The sequence below is a fragment of the Nyctereutes procyonoides genome, unplaced genomic scaffold (genome assembly GCF_905146905.1).
Source record: "Nyctereutes procyonoides isolate TBG_1078 unplaced genomic scaffold, NYPRO_anot_genome, whole genome shotgun sequence".
NCBI classification, from domain to species: domain Eukaryota; kingdom Metazoa; phylum Chordata; class Mammalia; order Carnivora; family Canidae; genus Nyctereutes; species Nyctereutes procyonoides.
In genome coordinates, this window is record NW_026575040.1 from 9,720,279 (window position 1) to 9,747,500 (window position 27,222).

A 27,222-nucleotide genomic window follows, 5' to 3' on the forward strand; every position below is an offset into this window, starting at 1 on the left:
AAGAGATGAAAATTTATGATCAACAGATGTTCAACAAAGGGATTTCTAAGGGATTGTACTTCAGAAAGGAAATACAATAATCCCAAAAGGAAGGTCTGAAATGCAAAGCAAGGCAATGATAAGCATATGGACAAATCCAAACAAACACTAGCTGGAGAAAACACCACCAATAAATAATGTTTAAGTTGTGGGGGAGAAAAGAAAACAGGCCAACATGACTTAAAATCGAGAAGTCATAAAAGACTGATTAACCACATAAATGTTAAAAGTTTCTACCTAGCAAAACCAACAAAAACCACCATGTAGTCCGTCTGTGAATATTATTATTACAGTCCTTACTGTCTAATGTTATTGTTTAGAGGACTTTATCCTCCAGAACTCCTTGTCAGCAAGAGCCCTGGTTCTGGAGGTGAGTCAGGCAGAGGAAGAAGTGCACGTAGCTACATGGTAGGGAGGCGGGAAGTGAAGCCAGCCAGGCAGACAGGGCAGCAGGATTTCTAACAGGGGCACTACTAGCATTTGAGTGGGGTAATTCCTCTGTGTGCAGGAGAGCCTGGTGCACCACAGGACGTTTACTATCCACCACCCAGGCTAACTGCTTCTCAGTCACTGTAACCACCAAAAAGTACCCCTGCACATTTCCAGATGCCCACTGGGTATGGCAACCTTGCTGGAGGACCTCTGGACTGCATGATGTAAGGGTCCTATGTGTTACCCATGAGAAATTTGGATTTTATCATGAGGCAACAAGAAGGATTTTAAGCAAGGAAGCAATACAATCAGGCTTTCAGTGATTTATAAAGATCTCTGGCAGCAGCGAGAATGAAAGACTGGAAGGGAACAGAATACAAAGAGAACAATTAAGAAGTAAGAACACACAGTATGGGGAATGGAGGAAGAGACCACGGCAGTCTTCCTAGTCATGCTTGGGACACCTACCCCTGGAAAAGTTGGGTATACATGGCTAAGGAGAGGGGGAAGAAAGGACCTGGACTGAATACATCTTTTTTTCCCCCAGTGTTTGTAAAACTGGGAAACATTTGCAAAAACTTTTTTTTTTTAATTTTAAGATTTTGTTTACCTATGAAAGACACACAGAGAGAGGCAGAGGCAGAGGGAGAAGCAGGCCCCCTGTGGGGAGCCCAATGCAAGACTCAATCCTAGGACCCCAGGATCACAACCTGAGCCAAAGGCAGATGCTCAACCAGAGCCACCCAGGTGCCCTGTAAAAACATTTTTATTTAAATGGAGCTTCCATTTAGCCTCCAGCCCTACTCCTATCCCGACCCAATGAAAAATTTACCTTGCTCTCCCCACTGGTAAAGCAAGTGGTCCAACATTCTCCCCAGTAGAGAGATCAGAAATAGCAGTTTCTTCACATTGTGGTTCTTCGACATGACTTGTTTCTTCCTTCTCTAAAGGCTTAAAAAATAATTTTTAATTATATAGTCAGGTAAAAAAGAATACTCACAAGTCAATTTTTCACTCTGCTAGGCCATAACAAATCCTGGCTTCCAAATCCTTAAGCACAAATATGTAGGTGATGTCAAGAATCACAGCTACAAACCAGCTTGGTACCAACAAATCCTGCCATCAGAAGCATTTCCACTGTCCTATTAAAAGATACCGATCTAAGTTGCTACTGATAAAGGAAGTATCTGATGCCATTAGAAAAGGAAGTGCTCCAACATGTATAAAATGATGAACCAAAGACAAAACACCAAGAAACCCATGGGACACTCCTGATTTTCACTCCCAAAACTCAAAGGGCCACCTCCCTTACTCCTTAAACCTACTCCTCTTAGGACTAGCAGCTCTCAGTTGTCACAGGGTTCTGAAATCTGTGTTTTTAATATCTACATGTTTAAGTAGTTACACAGTTTAGCCCTGCCAATAATAATAACCCCAAGAGTTAACATTTCCTAAGTATTACTACGTAACAGCTACTGTTCTAAGTTTTCTATTACTTTTCTTTTTTTTAAATTTTATTTAAATTCAATTAATTAACATAAAATGTATTATTGGTTTCAGAGGTAGAGCTCAGTGATTCATCAGTCTTATATAACACCCCATACTCATAACATCACATGCCGTCCTTAATGTTCTGTTACTTTTTATAAAAACCTTGAAATAGGGCAGCCCGGGTGGCCCAGTGGTTTAGCACCGTCTTGAGCCCGGGCTGTAATCCGGGAGACCTGGGATCAAGTCCCACATCAGGCTCCCTGCATGGAGTCTGCTTCTCCCTCTGCCTATGTCTCTGCCTCTCTCTCTGTGTCTCTGTGTTATTTATGAATAAATAAATAAAGTATTAAAAAACAAACAAACCTGGAAATAGATACTATCATTAACTCTTTTTAAAAAGATATATTTATTCATTTTGGGGAGGGGCAGAGGGAGAGAGAGAATCTCAAGCAGATTCATGCTGCGCATGGAGCCCAACTGGGCTCCATCTAATGACCTCAAGATCATGATCCAAGCCAAAACCAAGAGTCAAACCCTTTATCGACTGAGCCACCCAGGTGTCTCATTAACTGTTTTATAGATGGGAAAATTGAGGTAGCAAACGGCTAAATAACTCACCTAGAATTACAGCCAGTGACTGGCAACCACATTTGAATCTAAGCAGTCTGACTTCAAAACTCGGGATCATATTCATCAAGCTCTTTGGGCAATAAATACTCTGCTTGTTTAATAGGTATCAGACCCAGATATTTCCTCAACTTTGAATTTGGTTTTTTTTTTAAAGACACATTTATTCAGCATCATGATCAGACTATTACATTTAGCAATTAACAGCATGGGTGCAAAAAAACAAAACAAAACAAAACCACACCATTACATTAAAACCCTTTGTTGGAATGCTTTACACTTTCCACAGAACAGAAACTAAAATAGCCTGTTATACAATTAGTCACAAATACAGTCCTCAAGTTTTTTGCCCATACACATGAGTATTATCTAAAACATGTCTTCTTTGTAGCACCTAGGCCCTGCCACCAGTGTGCTTGGCTGAGTTCACAAATCTGTTGTAACCTGTAGCTTCCCTGTCACTTCTCTGGCTCTCCTCCTGCTAATCTTTGTTTCCTAGAAGTAATTAACACCTTCTGCCACTGCCACAGCTGCTGCTGCTGCTGGAACCACCATAGCCACCTTGGTTTTGTGGTTTGGCGAGGTACTGGCCTCCACCACCACAGGGACCAGAGCTTTTGCCTCCAAAATTTCCTCCTTTTATAGGTCCAAAATTTGAAGATTGATTGTTGTAATTGCCAAAATCGTTATAGCTTCTGCCACCCTCCAAAGTTGCTTCCATCATTACCAAATCCACTACAGCCATCCCCACTGCCACCATATCCACCACCACCTCGACTGCCACTGAAGCCGCCTCGACCACTGAGTTCCCTCCACGACCACCACCAAAGTTTCCAGAACCACTTTGGACTCTGGCTGGACGAAGCACTAGCCATCTCTTGCTTCGATAGGGCTTTCCTTACTTCACAGTTGTGGCCATTCACAGTATGGTATTTTTGAATGATAATCTTGCAATCTTGTCTACAGAGTCATGGTCATCAAATGTCACAAAAGTAAAACCTCTCTTTTTGCCACTGCCTTGGTCAGTCATGATCTCAATCACTTCAATTTTCCCATACTTTCAAAATAATCTCTTAGATGATCTTCAGTGTCTTCTTTAATGCCACCTACAAAAATCTTTTTCACAGTTAAGTGGGCATCAAGTCTTTGAGAATCTTCTCTTGAGACAGCCCTCTTTGGTTCCACAACTCTTCCATCCACCTTGTGTGGCCTTGCATTCATGGCTGCATCCACCTCCTCCACAGTGGCATACGTGACAAACCCAAAGCCTCTGGAGCACTTGGTGTGTTTGGATCTCTCATTACCACACAGTCTGTAAGGGTTCCCCCAACTGCTCAAAATGGCTCCTCAGACTTTCATCAGTTGTTTCAAAGCTCAAACCTCCAACGAAGAGCTTCTGCAGCTGCTCAGGCTCTTTGGAAGACTGACTTAGACATGACAGCGGTGGGAGGGCATTAATGATACTTACTGGGTGGCGTCCAGGATCAGAAAGTCTCAACTTTGAATTTCTTTTGCCAGATCACAGATCTCATTTCCTTCTAGACCTAGCTTTCCAAATACGGTCCCTCTGCTCCTTGTTCAAAAATGCCAGGGCCCCAGTTAGTACCAGAGACCTTCTCACAATTGCAGGCTGCATCCTCACTAGAAACCTAATCCACATTACCACATTCCCCCTTGGCTCATCCTTATCTTTTCCAATGTGACTCATCTTCATCTGAACATCTCAATCTTTTCAGCTTTTGCTCTACATACATTTTCCCTTCTCCCTATAACAAAAGTCTAAATTCAACCACGTAATTCACCTGTAATTATTCCCTAAGCATCTGTCCACTTGAGATAGGCCGTAATAACACTCTTTCGTTAACATAAAAGACAAAGTAGCTTTTTATGCATTAAAATGAAAAGCTCCTTGTTCATCCACCAGACAGCATGAAGATCTTCAAGCAAACAAAATAGTTCCTTCTAAAAGTACCTCCACAACCCCTAGGTGGCTCAGTGGTTGCACATCTGCCTTTGGCTCAGTTTAGGGATCAAGTCCCACATCAGGATCCCTGTGAGGAGCCTGCTTCTCCCTCTACCTATGTCTCTGCCTCTCTCTGTGTCTCCCATGAATAAATAAAAATCACTGTAATTTCTCTGCCAAAACACCATAATTAAAACACAAAGAGAGGTGCCTGAGTGGCTTGGTCAGTTGAGTGTCTGCTTTCGGCTCGGGTCATGATCCCAAGGTCCTGGGATTGAATCCCGCATCAGGCTCCCTGCTCAGCGGGGAGCCTGCTTCTCCCTCTCCCTCTGTACTCTCTTCCTCTCAAATAAATAAATATTTAAAAACACACACATACACACAAAAGTTTCACGCTGGAATTATAAAGTGATGCAAAAGATAAGAAGTTTTCTGTTACGTTTAACAAAAATTAGAGTAGAACTTCATGAATCATAGCTACTTTTGCTGTGCTCTTCAATACAACAGCCACTGGCCACATGCACCTATTGAGTACTGGAAACTGGGCCAGATCAAATGGAGATGAAACTGTAAAATACACACTAGATTTTGAAGATGCAGTATGAAAAAAAAAACCTTGAAATATCTCATTAATGATTTTTATGTTAACTACACATTGAAATGGTATTATCACATACATCAGACTAAATAATAAGCATTATTAAACCTAATTTCAGACAATCCTACTCCTCAGTATTTACCATAACGAAAAAACATGCTCATGCAAAAATCTGTACAAAAATGATCACAGCAACTCTATTCATGATCACTGGAGATGGAAAAGAACCCAAATGTCATTGAAAGGGTGACTAGAAAAAAAAAAAAAGGTGACTAGATAAATAAACTATGGTACATCCATACCACAGAATCTACTCAGCAATTACAAGAAATGAACCACTGATACACATACAACTTGGATGAATCTCAAAGGCATTATATGGAGTGAAAGAAGCCAGACTCAAAAGGTTAGACTGTACAATGCCATTCACAGCATTCTCACTACACGAAGGGAGAAGAGATCAGCAGTTACCAGGGAGAAGAGATTTTAAAGGGAGATAGCATGAGGGAGTTGTTTGAGGTGATGGACCTGTTTGGTGCCCTGACCATGTGGTGATTACCAGAATCTATACATGTGCTAAAATTCAAAGAAGTGGACAACAAAAGAAAAAAAAGTCAATTTTACTGTATAATTTCCCTTTTTATATAATGGTTACTATAAAATTTTAAATTACCTATAGTTTTCATTATATTTCTATTGGACATTATTGTATTTCTAAAAGACTTAGAATCCACTTTCACTAATATGCTGATAAAAATAAATGTGTACATTTGAGATCATTCCCAATAAACTGAATTTGGCTACCTGGAATTAAACACAAAGGTGCCTAGCTGGCTCAGTTGGTGGACCATACAACTCTTGAACTTAGGGTTGTAAGTTCGAGCCCCACACTGAGGGTAGAGATTAAAAATAAAATCTTAAAACAACAACAAAAAAATTAAACGAGAGCAAAGCTCACGCACTACCTACCAATTTCTCCACGATGAATACTACGTCATTTTCATCTAAGATATTTTTCAAAGGGTTAGGTTGGCCTTTGCTGATCAACTGCACTTGAACATCAGCCTATTAAAAATAGAGAACGTCAAGCAATGTTATATATACACACATATATAGGTACAAATATTTAAACACATAAAGACTAGTTTTACGCAAGTGATGGAAAAAGAGAATTTGAACAAGACATAATGCTCTAAAGATGAGATTTCATTTATTCTTTGCCATGTTGTTTTTTCATGTTTGGACAAACCTAGCTCTATTCACCTCTACACATGCTTCAAGGGTTACCTAAAGTGCACTCCAACATGTAGAGCCTTTCTCTTGATTAGAATCACATGGACATCCTCTTTCTTGACTCATACTGTATTTACTCTAATGTACTATATAATTAGCACTTAATAAATGATCTTTTCTCCTGATTGTACTATGCAAGTTAGAACTTTTAGGCATTTCTAGGAACTGTACATTTTTTCATTCCAATTGCAAACATGTTTATTATAGAAAAGTCTGAAAATAGATAGCTAAGTCATTTTTTAAAAACTCACATATAATTCTACTAGTCAAGATAATCACTACTATTATTAGCCTGGTTAGCATATATTTTATCAGATCTTTTACCAGACACGTAAATAAATCTACTTAAGTAGAAATGTATTCAGTATTTAGATATCTAGATAGGATTTTGCTTAAGAAAAATACCACATCTGTATCATACACTTCTTTCCATCCATTAGGTGTTCTTTGGCTCTGCCATCATATAACTAATCCCATTTTGTTCAACATTTGGATAATTTTAAGTTATTTGCTATAATAAACAACTAATAATAGATGTCCTTGAGTTACCTTCTTAAGACGAATACCTAGAATCATGCTGATAATGTCAAATTGCCTTGTGAATATGCCACCCCCACATATATGCATTGCTGTCACTTATGGCAACAGAGTATTTTCAGTTTATTTTTGCCATCTCACAGCAAAAAGTGTCATGCTTGTTACTGTTTTTTTTTCATTTTTTTGATTACTAATGAAGGTGACTTCAGTCTTTCATAGGCTTATTATTGACAAATAACTCTCATTACTTGAACCCGTTTCGTTTCTCAGTTTGGATCCTGAAGTATTTAGATACCAAGTTCAGAGGGCAAAGGATGCTGTCATTCTCATCTACTAGGTTCTTGAGTTTCAAGTCTGTTGTGGATTGAATATATCCCTCCAAAAGATACAATGAAGTTCTAACCCCTAGTTCCTCTGAATGTGATCTTAGAAAAAGGGTCTTGGCAAATGTAATCAAGTTGAGGATTGACTTGGATTGGAGGGCTTTAAATCTAATGACTGACATAAGGAGGGAAAGACTTAGAGACATAGACACAAAGGGATTCTATGTATTGACAGTGGCAGAAATTAGAGTGATGTATCTACAAGCCAAGAAACCCCAAGAATTGTTGGAAACCACCAGAAACTAGGAGAACCAATGAAAGATCCTTTCCTAGAGTTTTCAGTAGGAGAGTAGCCTTCTTGACACTTCACTAGGACATTTCAGAGTCCTAGTCTCCAGAACTGCAACAGAATAAATTTTTGATGTTTTAAGCAAACCAGTTTGTAGTTACAGCAGCCCTAGTAAACTAATATAGTATCAAGCAAACATTCCAATGGGGAGGAATTAATACATTTACCTAGATAAGCTTAATTCCTGAGTCCGGTTAGTGAAAATTCAAACTGTAAGAAATAATTCTACTTGTAATTTTCTTTCTGGGCTTACTTGTTCCTTTGTTTATTCTTCTATTACAGCTGTCACTTTTCTTATGGATTTTTAAGAACTTTTCATGTATTATGAACTAATTATGTATTATTTTAACTTATTTTATATAACTTTCTCTCCAGTTTGTCTTTTAGCATATAATTAATTTTAGTTCACTAATTATTTTATAGATTAAACCTCATAGGGACTTTATCTATGGAACACTTGGCATATATTAGCTGCTTAATAAATCCATGAATATTTATAGCAGTTTTACTCATAACTACCCAAAACTGGAAACCACCCAAGATCCATCAGCTGGTTAGTGGATAACTGTCACACACACATACAATGAGATACTATTCAACTATAAAAAGGAACGAACTACTGACACACACAAAATGTAGACGAATCTCAAATGCATTGCATTCCTTGATAGAAGTCAGATTCAAAAGACTACATACTGTGTGATTTTATTTATATGACATTCTGGAAAAGGCCAGGGACAAAAGACTGATTATAAAGGGACATGAGACCTTTGGAAGTGACAGAAATGTTCTACATCTTGATTACAGGGTAGCTATATGACCGAACGCATTTGTAAAAACTCATAGAACTGTACTCTAAAAGGGTAGGATTTACTCTAACTTCAATGAACCCAACGTTTAAAAAAGCAGAATGTTAGGATTACTGAGTTGTGTTTAAAAACAAAATAAATTGTTCATACCTCATAGATAAATGGATCATTATGGATTCCTTTCTTTTCTTCATCAAATTCCCTGAAATGCAGAACTAAATGTGAAAAACAGAGCTACAATATTCTGACATTTAAAGTCAGAAGTTAGTCATCTCTATCTCTGCAGGACACCAGTGAGAAAAGCAAAGTGCAAAGGTACTCATGGCAGCCGTATGGCATAGTTGGGAAGAGGGAAAAAAAGGTAGAAAAAGAATATGAGAAAAAAAGAGATGAGGTAGAAATTAATAGACTGCTGCCCACAACTGGGCACAACAGCTTTACAGAGGCAACAGGAAATCAGGTTACCCATCTCTACTCTCTTATCTTCTAAAACACACCATCAGCTACTATTAAAATGTAATTTACCACATAATCTACAGGAAGTAAAAATCACTGGATTCTGACCTGCCTACTGAATCAGTGGGTAACCACAGAAAAGTTATTTAAAGTTCCTAGCCCCCAGTTTTTTTTTTTAAGACTTTATTTATTTATTCATGAGAGACACACAGAGAGAGAGAGAGAGAGGCAGAGACACAACACAGGCAGAGGGAGAAGCAGGCTCCATGCAGGGAGCCTGACGTGGGACTCGATCCTGGGTGTCCAGGATCAGGCCCTGGGCTGAAGGCGGCACTAAACCACTGAGCCACCTGACTAGACCCAGATTTCTATGGCTGAATTCAAACATCCATCCTCCCTCTATTTTTGTGAACTGTCACTAAAAACATAAAAATATAAGCACAAAACTCTCGGATTATCATTTACTAGTAACTTCATTCAAGGAAGTTCTAAAACAGTCATCCCAAAGCACGTAAACTATGAACCATTAAACGTATCAAATGTACATCAGTTTGATCTACACTTTGAAAGAGACAAAATCTTTAGAAGCCTAAAAGAAGCCCAATGGAATTGTTTCAGGGTACCATTTACTATTTGATCTACTCTGACTTACTGAAATAAAAGGAGGAGAACTAGGTCTGTGAATGATTCACTTTTGCTATTTTGGATAAGATGGATTTATTCTTTTTTTTTTTTAAGATTTTATTTATTGGAGACCAGGAAATTAACTGTGAATAAGTGAACAAAAGCAGTAGAGATAGAGGGAAAACACGCACACCAGGTGTGCCAGGAAATTCAGGAGTGACAGGTTGCTGGGAAAAGATGAATTTGGTTTTGCAGATATTGAATTTGAGGTCTTGCAGAAATTTCCAGTAAGCAACTGGATGCACAGGCATTGTGAAGAACTCAAGACAAGCAAAGGAGACTTGTAGCTTCCAAGTAGAGAAAAAGACTAACCTCTGTGAAACAACTGGGAACTATAAAGAGTCTAAATAAAACTGTATCACTGGGCAACTCGTTAAAAAAAACATTGGACAGGTATAGAATGAAATACTACACATCAGTTAAAAACAATGAGGCCGGGATCTGTGGGTGGCTCAGTGGTTGAGCACCCGCCTCTGGCCCAGGGCATGATCCGGAGGGTCCCTGGATTGAGTTCCATATCAAGCTCCTGCATGGAGCCTGCTTCTGCCTGCCTGTGTCTCTGCCTCTCTCTCTCTCGCTCTCGCTCTCTCTCTGTGTGTGTCTCTCATGAATAAATAAAATCTTCAAAAAAAAAAAAACCAATGAGACAGATCTACAGGGTGTCATATTGAAAGCCATCCAAAACATTATTTAAAAAAATAACAACCTAGTGTCGGTTTATAATGTTCAAAAACTTGGCAAGCATTACTACCTTTGTAGACAGGAAAAAAGCAGTAAATAATGAAAAATTATGGCATTTAGAAAATAAGCGGTTTCATTACATCAGAGGTTCTCAAAGTGCGGTGTCAGGCCACCAGCAGGTTTCACCTGGAAATAGTTGGAATTCTTTGACACCGCTCCACGCCAGCGAAGACTTATTCACTAAATCAGAAACCCTGGAGGTGGGGCCAAGAAATCTGTTTTGACAACCCTCCAGGTGATTGATGATGCAAGCTCAAATTTGAGAACTGCTGGATTAGACTTTATTTTTGTTTAAGATTTTATTTACTTATTCATGAGAGACACAGAGAGAGAGAGAGGCAGAGACGCAGGCAGAGACACAGGCAGAGGGAGAAGCAGGCTCCATGCAGGGAGCCGGACGTGGGACTCGATCCTGGGACTCAGGGATCACACCCTTCAGCCAAAGTCAGACGCTCAACCGCTGAGCCACCCAGGCGGGCCTGGATTAGATTTCTTTTTTTCTTTTTTTTTTTTTGACAGCTACTGGATTATTTTTTAAAGTTGGATGCAGAACTAGATGGAATCCCCTTTTGTATAAGCACTTCACTTTAACAATCAAATCTCAGAGCACAGTGAAATAAAAGCATTTAAAAAAAGAAAAAAAAGAAAAGAAAACCCGGATGTCCGGGTGGGCTCAGCGGTTGAGCATCTGCCTTCTGCCCTGGGCTTGATCCCGGGGTCCTGAGATCGAATTCTGCGGGGAGCCTGCTTCTCCCTCTGCCCCTCTCTCTGTGTCTCTCGTGAGTAAATCAATAAAACCCTCAACAACGACGACACCGACACACTCTTATTATTACACCTGTAGCACGAGTAACTGTCCTGAACGGACATCGTCACGTCTCACACCGGAAAGGCTTTAAACAGATGAAGGACGCCGACGTCTAGTTCTCCATACCCTGAGAGGCTGAGGTCCACGCATCACCGCCATAAAGCGCCTCCCGAGAAACTCGTCACCCTGCACCCCGACCGACAACGTGCAGTCGCTTCCTCCTACGGAGCCAAGCGCACCGTGGAGCCGACGCCCGGCCGTTCCCCGACTCCAGGCCCCAGGAGAGCCGCCCTGGTCTGTAACTTGGGCGCCCCCGAGGCCCGACGGGACGCCGATCCACGGGGCAGCACCGAGACCTACGCCCGGGGCAAGCACCGCCCTCGCACCCCAGGCCACAGCTCCCGCTACAACTCACTGCAGGAGACGACAGTAAAACTCCTCAGCAGCTCGGTTCACCCGCGACCACATCGCAGCCGGCTCGCACTCCAAATCCTAAGCCGCCAAACCGAACTGCGCGCCGGACGCTGACGTCCGGGGTCATGACCCCCTCGCCGGGACTACTTCCCCCCCACCCACCCCGCACTCCTGATAGGCCCCGTTTGTCCACAAAGTTAATCTTTTGTTGTAGAGCACACTTTCTTTTTTTTTCCTGTCCCGGCAGCTTTCCATTCCCGCAAGAAAAAGCTAAAATAAATTGCAGAGGTTGAAGGGGGAGGGGAGACGGAAAGCGGGAAGGAGGGGGGAGGAGACACTTAGTCTCGCGAGAGTTACCACGCCTCCTTATGGATTATTCCGCGAAAAGGAGTCCCTTGTTTCTAAGCGCTGTTGTTGTCTTTGAAAGTCAGTGGATACGGTAAATTGATGTAAACGAAGATATAACACGCTATTTGTTATTTTTTTATAGGGTGGTAGGGTGATATGTTGTGCCTGTGGCGTGGTTCTGAGGCGGACGGGTTGGCGGAAGCGTCGATGGTTACATATGCGGCGGAAGTGCCAGGCACTTCCTTTTCCTGGAGGAGCCGCCGGGTTGAGAGGAGCGTGGCCCTCTCCTCTCCCCGCGATGGTGAGTGGAAGTTCTTTCTGGTGGGCTCCCCCCCCCCCCTTTCTCGGGACCCGGCAGGAATGGATTCGGGGCTCGGGGCGTAGAATCTTCAGGAGAGGAGGCGAGGAAAAGAAGATGAGGGCCAAAGGCATCTGCAGCTCGGAGCTGGGGAGCGCGGCTCTTAGGCAGCCATCTTAGAGGCAACGTGGGCGTCCCGGCTTCTGAGGTGCATGGGAACTTTCGGGATTCCAGTTTTCCCTGGATCGTAGAAGGCGTCGGTTCTCCTGAAAATTTTGGAAACTCACGGGGCCTAAGACTGAATCCGTGAAAATCCATTTGGGGGCCTTTTAGTTTCACGTCCTGTTGAATAATTATTTTCACCTTCAGTGATTTTTGTGAGGGACTTGCATATCCACTTTTTTTTTTAAATTTTCGTTTGTGTTTATCTTTTTTATTTTTTTATCGTTTGTGTTTATCTTAATCCTCTCTGGAAATCATTACGATTCTCTTATTTTAAAAGTTGTCCTGTTTTGTGTCCTTTGAATTCTTAGTCCATAATAGGACTGATGTCCCGTGCGCTGCTTTTTTCACTGCGTGTTATGTAGTGTCTTGTGCTCTGGGGAGTTCGGTGAAAAAAAATAAAACCATCCATCCCTGTGATGCTTGGATGGTAGTTTGAACAAATAACACCAAAATGCCAGAGGATGGTAAGTGCTGTGGACCCCGGGGGATGGGAGAGGAGGCAGTAGTTGAGCTTTAAAGTGATCAGAGAAACGTCCGAGAACATGGCTTGAAGGAGCGTGGTGAAGCATGTTGAGCAGCTTCAGGATGGAGACCAGTGTGTTTGAGGCAGAAGGGGAGTGGCCCTGAGTGTAGGGACAGTGATGGTTAGAAAAGAGAGGGAGATGAAGGGTCCAGCAGGTGGTGTAGGCCATTCTTGGAACTTGAGTTTTACCTTCAGGTGGTAAATCTTTGGAGAAGGTTCAGCAAAAAGTAACATGACCGGTAATTTGAGGTGTGTTCAGGTTGAAGGGGGCCAGGGGCAGGAATCTGAGGTAGAGTCTGTGGTCTCCCGGATCTGGGGACACTGGGCAAGAGAGTTTAGGTGGTGGCCTTAAATAGCCTTTTCAAATCTTACAGTATGCATTTGATCGTTTGCTTTTGTAAGCTGTGGTTTGAAAGTTTAACAAATTATGCGGTAGAGTTTGAGAAGCTAAATGTCCTGTAAGTTTTAGAATTTATTGAACTTAATAGACTTGATGTGTTGGTCTCAACCTTTGTTTTAGTTCTAAGTGTTGTTTTCCGTTCCAAACCAATCTGTTCTGTAATGCGGTTTTTAAGGATACTGTTGATATGCGAGATGAGTGCCTCTGGCATTGTCCATATAAATTATCTTTTCCTTTTTGCAGGCGTGTGCTCGCCCGTTGATATCTGTGTACTCCGAAAAGGGGGAATCATCCGGCAAAAATGTTACCTTGCCTGCTGTGTTTAAGGCTCCCATTCGACCCGATATCGTGAACTTTGTTCACACCAACTTGCGCAAAAACAACAGGCAGCCATATGCTGTCAGTGAATTAGCAGGTACGGGTTTTTCAAGGGTTGATACTTTGAAGACCCACTTAACAGCAGTGATGAAATTCCACTCCATTGGTCCGTGTTTCTGAACTACATGATTTTCCTGGATGTTCTGAGGCTGTTGCTGCTATGCGTGATAGTCCTGGATGGGTGTGGTTGAGTAGCTAAAACTTGTATTTCTTCCCAACTTCAGGTCATCAAACCAGTGCTGAGTCTTGGGGTACTGGCAGAGCCGTGGCTCGAATTCCCCGAGTTCGAGGCGGTGGGACTCACCGTTCTGGCCAGGGTGCTTTTGGAAATGTATCCTTTGTTTTATTGTATAGATTGGTCAGCTCTTAAGGCATTTACGAGACTGGACCAAGTTTATTCATGTTAGTTATGAAAATAACCAACATACTAAGTGTCCAGGTTAAACATTGTTCTAGGCAGTTCGGAGCTTGGCATTAGGAAGTTCTGCTTGCAATGATGTCGTAATTTGCGTCTTACTCTGTTCTCGGCGACAGTTGCCTGCTGTCAGTAAGCTGGTTCAGAAGGGTGGCGAAAATTCTTACTGAGCAAGACCCAACCTTTTTTAATTCCTAAAATTTTGCGAAATGTGATTCTTAACTGCGAAAATAGATGTGTCGTGGAGGCCGCATGTTTGCACCAACCAAAACCTGGCGCCGTTGGCACCGCAGAGTGAATACAACACAAAAGCGATACGCCATCTGCTCTGCCCTGGCTGCCTCAGCCTTACCAGCACTGGTCATGTCTAAAGGTTTGTATATTCTATTATTACAGAAATGATACAAGGATAGCCTTTTTTTCTTCCACCCAACCCGTTTCATTCACGTTAACAGTAACCTGTATGCATTCTATTCATCCCAGAGTCCCTGACTAAATTTCTATTAAGTAATAGTTCTAATCAATAAATACTGTGTAACTGGGGAGCTAAGTGAAATGTGATTTTATGTAATAGAACACTTGCCACTTAAACTTCATATTGCTTATTTCGTAAACTGTCAAAATGATGAGATTCCACTTAAATTGGTCCGTGTTTCTGAAACACATGATATTTGTGGAAATCTGATTTGGCACATAATATGCTATTTTGCTTTTGTGGATTATATGAAATGTTTGTAGGTTTTTCAAAAGATTTGGGGTAATGAGGTATTTGTTGATATTTGTTGATTGGCATCGTCAGGTCACCGTATTGAGGAAGTTCCTGAACTTCCTTTGGTGGTTGAAGATAAAGTTGAAGGCTACAAGAAGACCAAGGAGGCGGTTTTGCTTCTTAAGAAACTTAAAGCCTGGAATGATATCAAAAAGGTAGGCTTAATGAACAGATTTCCATTTTCATGGTCCTTAACATAAATTTGTTGTCAGATTTTAATGTCAAAAGATGACTGGAGGGCAGTGTGACTTCAGTGGATATGAGAACAGGGACTCTGAAACCTTACACCTCGGGTTTGAATCCTGACTGCTGTTAACCACTTTGTGTGTTAATGTTGGACAATTGTTATGGCTCCTTTTCATCATAAATATTCTCTCGCTCTTTAGGTCTATGCCTCTCAGCGAATGAGAGCTGGCAAAGGCAAAATGAGAAACCGTCGTCGTATCCAGCGCAGGGGACCCTGTATCATCTACAATGAAGACAACGGTATCATCAAGGCCTTCAGAAACATCCCTGGTAATTGTACTGTTGATACATGTTTTGATTGCCTGTACTCTGCAAGCTTACTCAGCTTTTTATGTGATGAAATTCCACTTCATGGTCCGTGTTTCTGAAACACATGATTTTGTGGAACTTCTGATTCTCAGCTGAATGAGCACATTGATGGTTGGAACTACTTAATTAGTACCATATACAAACTTCCTAACATAAGTAACATAACTTAATTAGTAGTAACATAGAAACTAATATTTCTCGGGTACCTTAGGTAGCACATAAGTCATAAGCGTGGTATGTTTCTTGTATTTAAAATACAGGCTCCCTAATTCTCTCTTCCCTTCTAAAGGAATTACTTTACTTAATGTAAGCAAGCTGAACATTCTGAAACTTGCTCCTGGTGGGCATGTGGGACGTTTCTGCATTTGGACTGAAAGTGCTTTCCGCAAGTTAGACGATCTGTATGGCACTTGGCGTAAGGCTGCCTCCCTCAAGAGTAACTACAAGTGAGTGTTCTTGATGTTCATATATTGAACACAGATGTTCACGCTGTGGATATTTATATTCAGAATCAGAATTGGTTTATGGGTGATGGATAATGTGTTGCCATTTTCTCTTACATACAGATTGAATACTGTGAAATGATGAGATATTCTGAACAGTGATAGTGTAGTGGAAATTCTGATGGAACACTTGGGAGAGTTTCAGTGGATAGTGAGAAGTAGGAATTGAGCATCTTATTGTCAGCATGTTTTTCTTTTCAGTCTTCCCATGCATAAGATGCTTAATACAGACCTCAGCAGAATCTTGAAAAGCCCAGAGATCCAAAGAGCCCTCCGAGCACCACGGTAAAGTTGTGATACTTTATTATGCTCCAGCCTCGTACTGTATTGGTTATTTCAAAAAATGTGGATAATGTGAGTAAAATAAAATGTCTGCCTTTTTACAGCAAGAAGATTCATCGTAGAGTCCTGAAGAAGAATCCACTGAAGAACCTAAGAATCATGTTGAAGCTAAACCCGTATGCAAAGACCATGCGCCGGAACACCATTCTTCGCCAGGCCAAGAATGTAAGTGATAGGTTTTTGCTGAAACGTTAACTTTTTTTTTTTAAAGATGCAATTCTTAAGGTCTTTGTTTGTTTGTTTGTTGCAGCACAAACTCCGGATGGATAAGGCGGCAGCAGCCTTAGAAGCCAAATCGGAGGAGAAGGGGGTTCCAGGCAAGAAGCCCACGGTAGGGAAGAAAGGAAAGAAAGCTGTTGGTGTGAAAAAGCTGAAGAAACCTGTGGTTGGAAAAAAGGCTGCAGCTACCAAGAAACCAGCAGCTGACAAGAAACCAGCAGCTGACAAGAAACCTACCACAGAAGAGAAGAAGCCCGCTGCCTAAAAACTTATATTTGTTTATTCCATAAAACTCAATCATTTTGGACAGCTAATTTTAAATAAAGACCTGATCAAAGACAGTGAGAAACATAACTTGTTGAATGTGTTTGTGAATCATGGGTAGAATTTTGTGGGTTTTTTGTTGTTCCACATAATTCCAGCCTCTTTGGTTCCATTTTATTATAGTCTGGTATAAAACAGGGCCTTGCCTTTATAGTAAATCCATGCAGTTGAATGGGAAGAACGTTGCATAAATCCAAATATAAAAGCCAAGTTGAAAATAGTGTTTTGAGAAGCAGATAGTTGAAAGACTCCTCTCAAATATGCAGAAGCTGCCAAGATTTAGCGCTCTTCCAGGGCCTGGGTGGTTCAATGGGTTGATGAGCACAGACTCTTAGTTTTGGGTTCAGTTGGATCCTATGGATTGTGGCATTGAGCTCCTTCTGGCGTCTATTAAGTGGGAGAGTCAGCTTGGGGTTCTCCCGTGACCCTCTCCATGTGCTCACTGGTAAGCTCTAGTTTTGTTTTTTAATTTTTTTATTTATGATAGAGAAAGGCAGAGACATAAGCAGGCTCCATGCACTGGGAGCCCGACGTGGGACTCGATCCCGGGTCTCCAGGATTGCACCCTGGGCCAAAGGCAGGCGCCAAACCACTACACCACCCAGGGATCCCCAAGCTCTAGTTTTATAAAAAAAGATTTAGCACTCCTCCCTCAAAAACCATACCTTCAATAAGAGAAAGGTAAGGGGACTTTGTTTTCTTTTACAGAGGGCAGAATGTATTGCACTGCAAAAAATTCATGGTTCCTTCAGGAAGATTCCTGTTAAAACCTGCTGTGACAGAGGACACTTCTTAGAGGAAATGCTATCCCTTGGTATTTTGGCCTATGACATGGAAGTGTCCAGCATGTTTCAGCTAGTTGGGTTTTTGCAGTTTTAGTAAGGGAATGGATATGATGCATATGTTGGCCACATAGAGCACGGAAAAGCCAATCCAAAAAGATAGGTTTTTTTCCTACCCCATTCCGTCAGCATGTCCTCACCTTAGGGGTTGACCTACCCTGACCTATCTTGTCCCGGCAAGATGCTTTGCCTCTGGTTTGTTTCCTTTGGCAACCTACTTAACATCTACATCCAGGGGGATGAAGCTGGTTTGGAGTAGAGATTTGCGTCCCTTAATATTTGAAGGCACCAGGTCCCAACATTAACAACTGTTAATGTTAACAGGGCTTTATCTTCCTAATTAGAGCCCTAAACCAGGCTCTACTTTGCTCCTGGGAACCACTTCGATGGGACCAGGAATCCTTGCTGCAAAAACGGAACAGGGCACGTAACCCTGTGCTAGATGCTCGGGGTTTCGGTCTCGGCCCTCAGGTGCGCTCTCCGTCCGCACTGGATGCGACCCCGAAAGTGCAGCGCAGGTAGCACTGTTCCAAAGAAGCACTTGAAGCTCGGCACTTGGCCGTTCTAACCTCCCAAGCTCCTTACGGCCCCACGCCCTGGGCTTTAGGGATTCCTGACGGTTCCTTGACTCCGGTTCCTCTGGTTCCAACCCCGGGATTGGGCTGGGCTGAGCCGAGCCGCGAGCGAGACCGCGGGCGCCGGACGGAAGCGCCCTGGCGCGTGTGACGCCAGCCCCGTCCCGCCCGCGGCTTGGCTTCCGGGGCGCGGGGCGTGACGTCACTCCCGAGCGCCGGGCCGACGGCGGGCGGGAGGCGGCGCCATGCTGAGCCGGCTTCAGGAGCTGCGCAAGGAGGAGGAGACGCTGCTCCGGCTGAAGGCGGCCCTGCACGACCAGCTGAACCGGCTCAAGGTGACCGCCCCGCGAGCCCTAGGCGTCGGTGGTGGAGACGTCCCTAGGGAGCGCGGTGGAGCCCGCGGGGCTCGGCTGAGGCCCCGCGATCCGCGTGGCACCCCGACGGCCGCGCCTGCGGGTGGCCCGCGCGACCTCCGTCGGCCGGCCTGGGCCGCCCCGCCCCCGGGCGCCGCCCCGAGCTCCGGCAGCGCGTGCTGGCCGCCGTCCCCTCGCTTCCCCGGCGCTCGTAGGTCTGTGCGAAGGACGCCGGCGAGGCCCGGAGCGGGGGCCGGAGCGGGGGCCGTCGCCGAGTTCCCGGTGGCTTTCCTTCGGGGGCAGCTGTCAGACTCCACGGCCTGGACGAGCGTCGGTGCCCCAGCGCGGCGGTCCCCGTAAGGGCTGCTCAGCACCCGATCATTTAAGTCCAAACGAGATGCAGCTTATGAAGGCGCCTTGTAAGCCGAAAGCCTTGTATGGCTGTGACATCTCCAAGTGCCCTTTAGTGGCCCGCACGTCCGTTCCTCTGTTGGTGGTACCTGTTCAGGTGCCGAGTGGGTGTGCACCGTATGTGATGATGAGGGCAGCCTCTAAAGCCCAGGAGCCTTTATGCTCCAGGAAACACTTGCCCTGCCCATTCTTCCCGCCTTCACGTTCTCATTACCGGCTAGAAATCTGCAGTCTAAGGAGTTGCCTTCTGTGGAATCAGAAGACACTTGGCTTCTTTAAGGTCGCACTTGGCTCAGCTGAAACACCTGTACATCCAGGGGAATGGGGCTGGAGGTGTTCTTGGGCTCATTTCCTTAAAATGTGGGGAAAGGTCAAGGGCCCCACCCTTCCCTCTTAGAGCTGCACAGAGGTTACACTGGTTTTACTTGTCGTCGTGCTAGCCTTTGACAGTATGCTCAACAGATTTTACCCATGTCAGTAGCCCAGTGAAATAGTAAGCAAATTGGGACACCTGGGTGGGTCAGGCTGTGATCCCAGAGACCCAGAATCAAATCCCACCTCGGGCTCCCCTGCATGGAGCCTGCTTCTCCCTCTGCCTGTGTCTCTGCCTCTCTCTCTCTCATGAATAAATAAAATCTTAAAAAAAAAAAGAAAGAAAGAAAGAAAACAAATAGTAAGTATTCTCAATTCTTTTCTAGGTTGAAGAACTAGCCCTCCAGTCAATGATTAGTTCAAGGAGAGGAGATGAGATGCTCTCTTCTCAACCTGCACCTGAACAGTCACATGATGTAAGTTTAATCAAGTGTGGGGCTAGGGAGAGAATGCAAAGTGCATTCTGCTCTCATGCTGCTTGGAGGCCAAAAAAATTTTGTCAATTACATTATTGAGCCCAAAGGAGTCAGAGAATTGCTAGAATGTTCTAAATAAACTGGCTATTACATATTACTGTTGTAGACTGGGAACAACCCATCCTTCTACCAGCTGGTCACATTTTGATTTATTAGTCAGGTACTGCTGAGTTGCCTAGTCCTCTGATCTCTAGTTAATCCAGTGAACCCAGGGAGAGTTGGAGAGTTTTGCAAGTATCTGTCAAAATTTCCACTGCTTCATGAATAAGTAAGCCTGGGATTTGAGAACAGTGTAGCTTCAACTACAAAGTGTAGTGCTAAACAGTGAGTTCCAGTCCTCAACATCTCCTCCTCTTTCCAAGCCCTCAAGTAAAATAGTACAATATTCTAAATCTACCATATTTGAGCATTTTTTTTCTCAAATGTGTTTAAGGCATCTGAAACCATTTGAAAGCATATCTAGACTAGCATAATTCTTATGCATGAACCGTGTTTATAGATGAGGTAGCAGTCTATCAAATCTAGGGCATTCGCTCTCCTCCCATTTTGGCAATGAGATGGGTAGGAGGGTCAGGTTAGAAATTGGAGAAATAGGAAGTGGCCTTACCTCCTGGTGATAAATATTGGGGATGAATATGCAATTGAGATTTGATTTTAAAACATATTTAAGAATTTGCTGGTTTGATGCCAATGTCTTTACTCCTAATGGATAATGTCTTTGCCTAAAGCAGATGCTGGTGCATGTAGACAATGAAGCATCAATCAACCAAACTGCACTGGAGTTGAGCACAAGGAGCCATGTGCTCGAAGAGGAGGAGGAAGAGGAAGAGGACGAGGAATCAGATTCCTGAAGCAGGTAGGGTTTCTACAACTCAGGAACTTTGTCTCCAAAACTTTCTTTCCACAGGCCCTCTGGCCTGCTTTAAAAGAAAGCAAGAACTTTAGGATGTGTAGCTATGAAAGTGGTTCCATCGAGAACTTAAGTTGCAGAACTTTGATAACAACCAATGACTTATGGAAAAGCAAAGACACAGTGTCTTAGCATTGAGCAATATGGATGGTGCTGTGACTATTCTGGTCAGATTCAGTAATTGTGCTCAAAACCGAAAACTTCCTCTAAAATGCTATTGAGAAAGTCTGGCATTTGCACAAAGGGCAGAGTTTAAATACAAGCAGCCTTTCCTAGTCAACAATGCTTCTTTTAAGAAAACTAATTAAAGGCCGTCTGCATGCTGTTGAACCACTATGAGCAGAGCAAGGCCACAGAGAGAATGATGACAAGCAAGGAGCAGAGAGGGCCACTTGAGAACACAAGCTGCTGCCCCTTCTCGGTGCAGCCGATAGGAATACCATACTAGAGACGGCTCTGTGTGGCTGCCATCACACGAAGGTTGAGACATCGCTATGGTAAATCACAGATAAAGAACTGTGGTGCAGCTTCCCAGTTTCCAAATAGTAACAGGAAAGGATTAGTTCCTTCTCTGGGGCAAAAAATACATCAGGATGGCTTAAAACTCATTTCTGGCCTTAGAGAAGAAATGTGCCATTAAATCACTATGCTTATTAGGAGATTGGGGTTTTGTAATGACAAATGAAGTTGTTAAAACTTGGTATTTAGAGTTGAGATTCACTTCTGTATACTGTCCCTTTTCGAGTGAATATACACTTAAGTTATTGCTTAATTTTATGAAAGTAATTTGCCCTGCCCAAGCAACGGAAAAGTCAAACAAAACACAAATAACCTACTCAAGAACTAGTTCTGTAGCTATTCCAGAAAAGAACATAAGTATATTAACATTTCATTAAAGTTCTTTTACAGGAAGTAGCCAGAAGTTTAAATAAGTGTATTTCTTGAAAAAGTGAAAAAATTGTTTTGCCACGAAAAGCACTCATGCTTGTACACTTGGGGGTTTTATTTAAAATAGGAGCATGGGTTTTTGAGAGCTAGAAAGGTTGGCTCTGAATTCTAGTTCTACCACTAACTGGTCACTTGCCCCCTTAACTCTTTGCAGCTCTTGGTTGCCTGTGTGTAAAATGACAGTATTCCTCCCTTTGCCAGCACTTTCACAGGTGGCTGTGGGGCGCTGACAAGGCATCATTTAAAAATCCAGCTATTGTTGGTGTCTCAGCAAGAGGAAGTCTAAGGAAGGGATTTTGACAAAGGGAACTCAAAACTGCAAGGCTGAGGCAGGGAACGTCATTCTTGAAAACAAGATCGATCTACACCAGTAGTAGGAAGAAACCTTTTAGTCTCGTAATGTAACACTTCTTGATGTAAATAGAGAATTTAAAACACCCGTCAAAAGACACTGAACATGAAAGCCTTCAGATCCAGGTATTAGACCCCAGGTTACGCCTTCCCAAGATGCAGTTTGCACATTTTCATGGTCTCATGAAATTCTCTCTCTACATTCTCTGTTTGTATCTTCTCCGTTAGCAAAAGACACGGTGTGAGGCTTAAACCTTGGTCTGAATGGCTGTGGAAACACATAAGACTGTTAGAACAGATGTTGGCCTCACAGCAAGAAAAAATGGACTGGCTGAGGCAATGATACATGGACACTAAGCCGTATTTAAAACCCTGGCTGTGCTCCAAGCTCTGGTAGACCCAGAATGGAGCTACCTACTCAGGAGAGCTACCCAAGTTCTGTTTTTAGTTGAGAACAAAATAGGCCTTTTGGTTTTTAAAGAGGTGTTTATTTTGGTTTTCTACAGCCTGCGCTGTCCAAGTAAACAAGGGAAGAGGTGCTGACCACACAGCATCTCAGGGACCTCGAGTTCCAAAAGTGACTTGGTCAGAGGAAAAGCATCAGTGGTCATCTGGGAAATGGCTTTGTTTTCTGTGACTTCACTGCTACCTCACAGGCAGGACCAGGCCAGTGCCAGGTCTCTTCCTCTCCGGGGAAGCAGAATGAAGTCACTGGTCAAAGCGGGAAATCATTGTTCAGGGGAGCAAAGCAACACGGGACTGGGCATCCCGAGCAGAGGCTCCCGCACCAGCCAGGCATGGCTGGCCAAGAGCATTGTGCTCCGTGCTCCCGGGAGCACACCAGTGATGCACCAGCCCCCCTTGCCTCCTATGTTTCCCCGTGTAGAAATGGCAGGAAGACATGGATCTATTCAGGGTCCACAGGAAAGGTGGCTGGAAGATTCACACACAAGTGGTGAGAATAGTTGGACAAAGTCCCAGACTTGGAATCGGGAGAAGATTCGTTAGTCCAGAACACCGAGTTTGTCCTCATTGTGGCCTTCCAGCCTCCTTCCGGTCTCTACCTTTGCCCTCACGATAAGGCTTGGCTAAATTATTTGATTTCTTGTGTGCCGGAGACACTGATGAAAATTCTATCATGAAAGTAGACATTTTTTCATCCTTTTAACTTGATAGTATATTTATTAGAATAAGAGATTAGATTTGTTAAACATTTGGATTGAAATGGTTAAAAGGATTTTCATTACAATTTTTAGGCACTATACACACTTGTTTTACAATAGCATCAGTACTTGTTTCTGAGGAAAGATAAATCTCATACATTTTAATGCCTTGATCCGTTTGTAACATTCAAAGTAACCACCATTTTAGAAACGCTAATTCAAACTTAAAGAGACATAAACCACTAAATATCCCACATAATATATTTAAAAATAAATATAGAAATACAACCAGAAGTCTACAAATCATCACAGTAGACAGACTGGTAAAGCCCCAGCTATCATGGCAGTGAAGGGCTCTGGCTAGATTTTGATAGAAATTGCTTCACTCTACACCAAAAGCAAAAATATAAAATAACATGATATATACTTTCTGATGTTCTTTTTCATAGCAGCAAAGCATGCTTCACATGCACTGCCTGTGAAGGATCTTACAAGGCTCCTTCCTACTCAAACAGGAGGTATGCCTGGCAAGAATGCAGTACCACCAAGTGTCAAAGAATCCCAAAAATACAGGCAGCTAGCCAGTCATGGTGAGGGAAGAGCAGTGCAATTTTGAGTAAGAATGACTACCCACGGTCACCAAAGTGTCACCAAAGTAATTCAACGTTGCGCGTGTTTGGATTGACATACACAAGAGTAGCCCCAAGCACAAAGCCAATCCACTTAGGGAGAGAACAGTAAGAATAAAGACGATATTAAAAATGACACAAATAGAATTTTGGCACATGCTGTGTTCTTCATCCTTTGTCATAGGTGAAATGCACATCTGAACAGAGACAGGCATGGGAAGGAGGCCTGAAAGCAACATGGCACACCACTGGGCAGGGGACTCGCTCTTTGCTGCTTCCCAAATATTTAGACGCCAGCTGCGTGGGTCGGCGTGCTGGGCTGGTTAAGGCCAATGGTGGAGCAGAGCCAACCTGCAAAATCCACTTCTTCACCGTCAGATCTCTTGATGAAGGCATGAACCTGTGTGAGGGAAACAGTTAAGTGTCAAAAAACCAAAAGGAAAGTTCAAGAGTCCTGGGTCTAGAGCTTTGCTCAGGAGGAACTCCTGGAGCCTGTCCTGGGGTAGCCATAGGGGGCCATGAAAATGGCCAGCTCCTGCCAAAAGAACGTACGCTCTTCCACTGTGACCTGCGGGTGGCAGCTCTACCCTCGGGGCCTCTGGGTGGCGGCTAGGAGAAACGAAGTAACAGATGGGCTTCCTTCCCTCAGCCTGTCCTTTACACTGAGGGGCAGAGGCTGATGTTTGGGATCCTGCAGCCCCAGGGTTGGTCAAGGTGGTGCAGGGAATGGGCACGGGGAGTCCTGGGCAGATGACACAACAAAGTAATAAATGGGAAATAAGTGGACTTACCATGAGTTGCTTCAGATCTGCTCTTTCTGCTGGGTTTTTTATTAAGCTGAAAGAAAAAGATAATGTGAGAGACCTTACCTGGCACTGGTTCCAACTCCAATTGCTTAGGCTTTGTGCTACCCTCCGCACACCCTGTAGGTTCTAAGGAGTGCCTGAGCCTTTGGCCCTCCTGTTCTAGCACAGTGGCATGCCGGCAGGTGAGTAAGTGCTTGGTGAATTAAACTAAGCTCAAAAGGCAGTATGGCCAGTCCCTACAGAGCAGGTGCCCAGAGCAGCAGCTTCTACTCCCTGGTGTAGTTAGACCAGTCCCCGAGGTCCTAGCACTCTGGAAGTGCAAGGAAAAGAGCAGAGCTCTGCTCCCCAGGCCTGGGTGGGGAGGCTGACAAACCCAGCATACTCTTCCAGAGAGCAAGGGGGCAGACTTACCATTTATTCACAAAATCTTGAAATTCCAGACTGAATACTCCACTGGGCAGTTTTGGAGGGGGCTGCAAACATATACCAAGAAGTAAAGGCCTGGCGTCCCCCCCCCCCCAACCGTATTCCCCCCAGACCCCCCAGGCCCCTGGGCACTGCTGCCCTTCTCCAGCCACAGGAAGGCAGCAGCTGACGGCCAGTGGCTGCCTGCGGGGTCAGCTCGGTGGAACCGCCCACCAGTGAGAACCAGGGCGGACTTCCTGTTCTACCACCCGCTTGTCTGGTGACTAAACAAGTCACTGTTTGGTGACTAAACAAGTCCCTGTTTCTCTGTGAACCTTAGTTTATCCTATGAAACGAGAGCCTCCTGACCTCTGCAATGCCTGTCTGCTGACACTCCCAACTGTAAACCGTGGAGTGTGGCGCGGAAACACCCAGCAGTTAGAAGCAGCAGCGGTTAGAGGGTCTGTACGAGTGCCCAGGCATGGCCTAGGCTGGACAGCACCTGTGCACAGCTTAGAAGGCTGCCTAAATAGTAATAAGAGGTACATCCCTTTTCTGAGCCTCAAAGAGGTAGACAAAGGTTAATAAAACACTAGGCTGACAGAAGGCTGGGTCTAGAAGACTGTTCCCTACACCCACACCCTCACCCTCCAAGGCATGTGGCTGTTGGCAGGTGTTAGTGCAAGGATGCTGGCAACAGCTCTCGTCCCAGGATACACAGTGGAAGTTGTGCAGGGTTACACAGGACAGGGCCCTGGATCACCTGGCTTCTGCGCTCCACCCTCTTGTGACCGGTGCTGGGTCTCCGTGTAGCTTCCTAATGAGTGGACTCCCAGATGCTGCCTGGGGTCTCACTATTTGATGTGTCGCCCAGATCAATAGGTGGTCTGAGACTGAAAATCAGACCCTGACACTATAAAAAGCCCTGCCTTGGGCAGCCCAGGTGGCTCAGCGGTTTAGCGCCGCCTTCAGCCCAGGGCCTGATCCTGGAGACCCGGGATCAAGTCCCATGTTGGGCTCCCTGCATGGAGCCTGCTTCTCCCTCTGCCTGTGTCTCCACCTCTCTCCTTCTCTCTCTGTCTCTCATGAATAAATAAATAAAATCTTAAAAAAAAAAAAAAAAAAAAAAAAGCCCTGCCTTGCTCTCTTGCCCCAAGGCCTTACCAGAACAGCAGGTGAATGAACCTGATCGGAGGTCAGGGACTAAAACCTAGCTCTCAGGCCCTCCCCGCAGACCACTGCTGGTGCTGAGACGGATAAAGGGAATGCTCAAGGGAGAGACTGACAGCTTGGCTTCCAGAGGCCAGGCCAGTCTGAGTAGGATGGGAGCTGTTAGCACCCACACCGGCCGCCGTGCAGCCCAGCACCCAGGAGGTGTGGGCGGTAAAGAAGAATGAACACTGGGCAGGAAGGAGTGGAGCTACTCTTCATCTTGAGCCTGAACATCCTCACCTGCGTGAAAGGGTAATGAGGCCGGGGGGGCGGGGCGGGGTGGTGGTGCAAGAGGCAGTGGAGCACACTAGGAGCCTGGCTGCTGCTGCTTAATCAACCCTTAACCTGGTTCCCACCCGGCAGCGCCCCACTCAGGTCCCAGCAGTAGAGGGCGGCCTCCCTGACCCCTACTCCCTCTGCCTGCCCGGAGTCCTTAAGCAGGTCACATCCCAACTTGTTTCATGTCCCGTGGTGCTGAGCATAAAATGACAGGAAAGGTAAATTAGCTTCCATGGTTAGTGATTTACTAATTGTTGGAGTGAGGCAGGATTTTCCCCGTTGAGTTTATAAAGGACAAGGATCCCTCTGAGCCTTTTAGGGTCTGGTTTTAGCAGTAACAAAGTACAAAAAGTTACTCCACTAGTCTCTTGAAAAAGAGCATAGGGCCATGCCTTTTAGCATGTACTCAGCTGCCTCCCCAACCTCTGACAGCTGGTCCCTTCTCACCCACTACCCCTGCTGCCCTGAGGTCGGGCGTGCTGGCCCCGCCACCTAAGATCCGGTCCCGAAACCTTGCTCCTCCTGCCCTGCACCACCACTTCCTACCCCCTCTAACCCGGATTTCATGAATGCTGGTTGGTCTCTTCCTTCCTTGGTCCTCTTCATTTAAACATACCAGTATATGGG

The 27,222-nt window shown here is 44.2% G+C and overlaps 4 protein-coding genes and 4 non-coding genes across 13 annotated transcripts in view; 6 read left to right on the forward strand and 2 right to left on the reverse strand.

Annotated features, from left to right (window-relative positions):
- The window catches only part of ZWILCH (zwilch kinetochore protein), a 36,666-nt gene extending 24,995 nt beyond the window's left edge, over positions 1-11,671 (reverse strand). For all 3 annotated transcript variants that reach the window (XM_055320186.1, XM_055320188.1, XM_055320187.1), the window contains exons 1-4: positions 11,566-11,671; positions 8,612-8,663; positions 6,120-6,215; positions 1,304-1,422 (exon numbers count right to left, since the gene is read on the reverse strand). In XM_055320186.1, coding sequence (XP_055176161.1) covers positions 1,304-1,422; positions 6,120-6,215; positions 8,612-8,663; positions 11,566-11,618 — 320 coding nt within the window. In that variant the 5' untranslated portion in view covers positions 11,619-11,671. The remainder of the gene's footprint in view (positions 1-1,303; positions 1,423-6,119; positions 6,216-8,611; positions 8,664-11,565) is intronic.
- A 403-nt stretch (positions 11,672-12,074) lies between these two features.
- Positions 12,075-16,893, forward strand: RPL4 (ribosomal protein L4). Of its 2 annotated transcripts, none has more exons than XM_055320251.1 (10): positions 12,075-12,213; positions 13,602-13,773; positions 13,961-14,067; positions 14,386-14,524; positions 14,951-15,075; positions 15,307-15,436; positions 15,765-15,921; positions 16,180-16,263; positions 16,365-16,485; positions 16,571-16,893. In XM_055320251.1, exons 1-10 carry the CDS (start codon positions 12,130-12,132, stop codon positions 16,802-16,804), a joined length of 1,353 nt encoding a protein of 450 aa, XP_055176226.1. In that variant the 5' UTR covers positions 12,075-12,129; the 3' UTR covers positions 16,805-16,893. The 2 variants fall into 2 exon arrangements, with proteins under 2 accessions (XP_055176226.1, XP_055176227.1); XM_055320252.1 differs by lacking the exon at positions 12,075-12,213 and adding an exon at positions 12,753-12,899.
- Positions 13,816-13,887, forward strand: LOC129506517 (small nucleolar RNA SNORD18). The gene has a single exon (XR_008663837.1). It is a non-coding gene; the product is annotated as a small nucleolar RNA SNORD18 (small nucleolar RNA).
- LOC129506518 (small nucleolar RNA SNORD16) lies at positions 14,226-14,324 on the forward strand. The gene has a single exon (XR_008663838.1). It is a non-coding gene; the product is annotated as a small nucleolar RNA SNORD16 (small nucleolar RNA).
- On the forward strand, positions 14,769-14,840 carry LOC129506516 (small nucleolar RNA SNORD18). The gene has a single exon (XR_008663836.1). It is a non-coding gene; the product is annotated as a small nucleolar RNA SNORD18 (small nucleolar RNA).
- LOC129506515 (small nucleolar RNA SNORD18) lies at positions 15,495-15,564 on the forward strand. The gene has a single exon (XR_008663835.1). It is a non-coding gene; the product is annotated as a small nucleolar RNA SNORD18 (small nucleolar RNA).
- Positions 16,894-18,506: 1,613 nt separating the features above from the next.
- On the forward strand, positions 18,507-24,684 carry SNAPC5 (small nuclear RNA activating complex polypeptide 5). Of its 3 annotated transcripts, none has more exons than XM_055320008.1 (4): positions 18,507-18,615; positions 19,743-19,832; positions 20,621-20,748; positions 24,078-24,684. In XM_055320008.1, the coding sequence occupies exons 1-3, from the start codon at positions 18,526-18,528 to the stop codon at positions 20,741-20,743; spliced, it is 303 nt and encodes a 100-aa protein (XP_055175983.1). In that variant the 5' UTR covers positions 18,507-18,525; the 3' UTR covers positions 20,744-20,748; positions 24,078-24,684. The 3 variants fall into 3 exon arrangements, with proteins under 3 accessions (XP_055175983.1, XP_055175985.1, XP_055175986.1); XM_055320010.1 differs by having other exon boundaries at positions 20,624-20,748; XM_055320011.1 differs by lacking the exon at positions 18,507-18,615 and adding an exon at positions 18,666-18,989 and having other exon boundaries at positions 20,624-20,748.
- The window catches only part of MAP2K1 (mitogen-activated protein kinase kinase 1), a 78,113-nt gene continuing 75,045 nt past the window's right edge, over positions 24,155-27,222 (reverse strand). Inside the window, exons 9-11 of the mRNA XM_055320007.1 lie at positions 25,111-25,172; positions 24,685-24,730; positions 24,155-24,293 (exon numbers count right to left, since the gene is read on the reverse strand). Coding sequence (XP_055175982.1) covers positions 24,180-24,293; positions 24,685-24,730; positions 25,111-25,172 — 222 coding nt within the window. The 3' untranslated portion in view covers positions 24,155-24,179. The remainder of the gene's footprint in view (positions 24,294-24,684; positions 24,731-25,110; positions 25,173-27,222) is intronic.